Here is a 4,455-nt window from a genome sequence, read left to right as displayed (position 1 = left end):
GCAACTCCTGACTTGCACTTGATAAATACTATACATGGGGAAGAAGTTTTCTTGAGATTACACAAAGAAAAAAATCAGTCCTAGTCTTTGCTATTAATCCAGAGATTTTCAGTGTTAGATGAAACGCATCTAATTGGAAATAACTGCTATATTGAAAGGAATCCACATTACTTTGATAAAAACTCCATTTATCTGAGAGGATTTAGGGATTATGATGAGTTCGATGTGGCTAACCCCAGTCCCTCAAAACCTTCTCATACTTCTAGGAGATGAATGAATTACCAGTCATGTAACTCTAATGTATTTTAAGGCTAGTTAGAAGACATGGAAGAGTGATATTCAAACTAAATCCTCAAAACTAGGAAGTATTTGCATGACTGGGTATTTATTTAAAGGGAATGATTTATATGGGTGGAAGTTTGCTTATTCCTGTATGTTTTCTAATACAGTAAACCTACGATCTACTTGTATATCAGTCATAACTGATCTCAGAATGCCATTTCATCTTGGTTTTGCCTTAAGGTTCGTTCTAGCTAGGATGGCAATTAGGGACAGTCCTAAAACTGAAATGGAAAAATTGACACATGCTGTTAAATTCAAACGTGGAACATTAAAATTAACATGGAAGCAGAAATGACATTCAGTGTCAGAAGTAACAAATTTGAAAGTCTTAAATAATTCAATATAGAGAATATAGTTAGACAGTTTTTATATAAGTGTGCTTTTTCCTAAAAACACCCCCCCCAAACTTTTTTTTTTGCTTTTTCTTTAAGTCTTTTGTCTGTAAATATGAAAGAGGGCTACACCCCAATGCAATTCTTCATTGCCATACTAAACAGTAAAATAGTCTTTCTAATTCACATTGCTCATGGCAGTCTTATTTGATGTTGCTTTATTAAGTTTGTGATTGAAGCAGTTGGGGATTTTTGTTGGTTGTAAACTTTTGGCGTAATGTGAATACCAGTCCCTTTCAAAAACAGCCTTGAGTTGCTTAATGATGCTTGTGCTGTTCCCCGCGTCTGCTTGGTTGATAACAAGGCCAGCTCCAGCATTCTGCGTAAAAGCATTTCCTACCCAATCAAAATTACCTACAAGTAAAGGCAGGAATATATAATGAGTTTTTAACATTTAAAAAAAAAAAAAAAGAGGCAAAGCAATCTCCCCGAAGGCAATGCATCATGAAACAGTATCATTTTCCCCTGTGCCTACCTGGACAGAGATGGAAATAAGTTTCCTATACTAACAGGAAAGAAAAAACTCCCCATTATGTACTAGCGCATAGTGCAGATAATTTCTGGAAGTTTAATGGCTCTAATCCTTCATAAGTGAAAACAGGTTCTTCTATTTATTCAAAACTAACTTGCTCTTCCTTTTGCATATAATGTATTATTGCTCCATTTACTTTCCTCATTGGCCTTTTCAGTGCCAAGAATGAAAATATTTTTTTTGCCATATAAACAGTTAGAAGCAGATGGGATGGAGTGGTTGTGCCATAATGCTGAGCCAAACCAATAGATCTTTTACAGGTTACCCATTGATAGATACTATTTCAGGAAAGAAAAACAGGATTTACTGTTTTATGCCAGATATTACCACCTTAGTTGAAACCTAAGGTAATAAATGAGCATTTCAAATCCTGATCATTACAAGGCAAAGAGGTTAACTAGATTAATCGAAAACAGGTAACCCAAGTGTTTCAGTAATTTCTTTTTATTTCACTATAACTATTTAATTTGTACCTTTGTAACATGGAGGAAAAATGCTGTTACTAGAGGTCATCTTTTAAAACAATAGCTGAGCATACATAAAACATGAAGGTATCTGAGAAATTTATAACTTTTCAGCGTCATTTCAGCTACTACAGCAGGAAAGAATTCTGAAGTTGTCAAGGATAGTAAATTGAAGCCTCATAAAGGACATTTCTTCCTACGCTTTCAAGTAAAAGATATATCAAGTCCTTAACATGCACTTGTATTACTTTCACACAGCTTTGATTATTTCTTGGATGTAAGGACAATGGGAAAGGAAAAAAATAACTTGGCTAAGAATCCATGCTGTGTAGACAAATTATAAGTCACTGAAATTTGATGTGGCTATTGGAAGGAATTTAAAATGGAGTAAAAAGAACAGGGGGGAGGGCTCATAAACTATCTGGAAGATGAGAGAGGAATGAGCTGCCCCACTTGAAGTGACAAATAAGGTTTGGATAGGTTAAGAGAGGTGCGCATGTTAAGAGCCCACAAGGTGAGCGTTTCAGAGCACCTCTTGGTTGTATCTCTGCACTACTTGGGATTCTCCATTCTTCATGTGTGCATGGGCACACCACTGGGTTGGAGCCGCTGTCCTCGCTGGCTTTAAGACCCTTGCAGTACATCAGGTGAGGAAGTAAGCTACTAAAGCACCAAGCTGCAGCGTATTAGACTGCATGTTTTCTCTCCTGAATTTATAAAATCTCATGAGTTACTTTTTAATTCAGTAGCAGTTTTCTGATGCTGCAGCTCATGCACAGCTCAAGTAGTCAGACTTTTTTAAAAGGGTTTTTTTAGCTTGCATTCAGTGAGCATTTGACTGATAATGAACTTAGCTAGGTGCCATACAACAACTTTACTTAGATACACCTTTAACCAAGAATACAAACTAGATACATACCTAACGTTAGGAGGCTGTCTCAAATGTCATTACAAAAAATGGAAAGAGACTGCAGAAGATGAGGCTGAAAGGTGTTTGTATAGTATTTACCAGGATTGACCACAGCTTTAGTAACAACATGGGAAATGGAGAACCCTCCATCTTAATTGCATCGCAGAAACAAGAGAATATATTAATCATCCAATTTATCCCTATCTCATAAAGTATGTTGTGTTTGTGTTTTCAGTCTACTTATAAATACTGAAAGCAGAACATTGCTTTTGAGAAACTGAGTCGTAGGGGGGAAAAAAGGGGTTTTGAATGAGAAGAGACACAAAGCTCAGTCTACATCCAGGTTCCCAAAGAAACAAACTATTATTTTAACTTAAACATATTAGCTGTAGTTGCCTTATCTACAAATGGGTGTTATACAAGGCTTTTGGCTACAAACTAGAATTTCTTGTGATGTGGTTACTTACCAATGTATGCAGCTCCATCGGTCACCATGTATTTGTTACGATTTAATTTAGGAAGGGAAGCGTTCTTCTGTTCTTTAAGAAAGCATGCACCCTCTTCCTCAAGGTCAAAGAATTTCTGCCATAAAACAGAATAGAGTGCAGGTTAATGAGAACTGTTCTATAATGGACAGAAAAAAGGTCTGTTCTCTACTCCTTACTGAAGATGAGTTAGTGCTACAGAATAGCTTGAGTTTTTATAGCCAAGCATTAATTTTAATAAAATTCTGAGCATTGTATTTCTTATAAAATTCTCATAGCTTGTGATGCCTTGGCATTCTGAACTATACAAAGTATATGGCTACCGCATACTAAAAGCAATACAGTGCCAGGTAGTAAAGGCTATGAAATGAACGACCCACCCTGCTTTGTGTTCTGCATGAGGAGAGCCAGGAATGTTTTTTTAGCTCATTTTCTCAAGGGACATTGGAGTTTAAAGTCTGCTTCAGGATGCAGATTGGCAGGCTCACCAACAGCTGAATTAATACCCTTGTATTACACATTGTGTAGTTCTGATTTCAGAAATTTAGGAACTTCTCAGGATTAAATCTGATATGGAGGGATCAAACTAACAGACAACAAAAGGAAAATACATCTGTTTGTTTTACCCTAAAGGGTAAAGTCTGAGTTAGATTTTTGATTTTTTTTTTTTTTTTTTTTTTTTTTAAATTTTGGAGCTGTATGTACTCCTTGTCTGCACCAGTGCCAGACAAAAATGAGATTTCCAGTGCAAATCTAAGTGTTGTTTGTTTCATCAAGGAAACCAATAACTAGACACAGATTCCAAAACCAGAAGCAGAAAACAACATGATGAAGGAGAAATTAAGTATTTACTGCGTGACTGAGAAACTTTGATAGAGGTGATGCTGTAGATCCTCAGAACAAACTTAATTCCCAATATATTACTGGTGAAAGTAACTGGCTATACATTGTACTCACTTAAGACATTGAAAAATAGTATTAAAAAACCCACCCCAAAACTCCTTGATCATTCTTGGTGCGCTGTTTCCATAAGGCAAACTTCATCTCTTTTTGATACAAACCTTGAACGAATCCTTTTAGGTAATGGAGGTTATGTCTTTCAGAATATTATTATTACTTTGAAAACCCAACTGGAAAATACTCAATTCATTGTTGAAATCTAGTGATCTCTTTGGTAGACTACACCATCAGTTTGATTAAATCAAATAAGGGTGTATGCATAGCATGCAGGCAGCTGGTTTTATAAAGCATTTTTTACCCAGCTGATGATGTAGGTCGGTTTCAAGCTGGTTTGAAGTAAACTGCTTGACTATTGCAAAATGTGGTGTTA

The 4,455-nt window shown here is 36.0% G+C and overlaps 1 protein-coding gene across 1 annotated transcript in view; it reads right to left on the bottom strand.

Annotated features, from left to right (window-relative positions):
* Positions 1-852: 852 nt before the first annotated feature.
* Positions 853-4,455, bottom strand: part of PLD5 (phospholipase D family member 5) — a 185,793-nt gene continuing 182,190 nt past the window's right edge. The window contains 2 exon segments of the mRNA XM_035900260.1: positions 853-1,088; positions 3,108-3,222. Coding sequence (XP_035756153.1) covers positions 853-1,088; positions 3,108-3,222 — 351 coding nt within the window.

The sequence above is a fragment of the Egretta garzetta genome, unplaced genomic scaffold (assembly GCF_000687185.1).
Source record: "Egretta garzetta isolate BGI_Z169 unplaced genomic scaffold, ASM68718v1 scaffold248, whole genome shotgun sequence".
Classification (NCBI taxonomy): Eukaryota; Metazoa; Chordata; class Aves; order Pelecaniformes; family Ardeidae; genus Egretta; species Egretta garzetta.
Note: the sequence above shows the minus strand (reverse complement) of the source record. Positions and strands in the feature narration are given on the sequence as shown.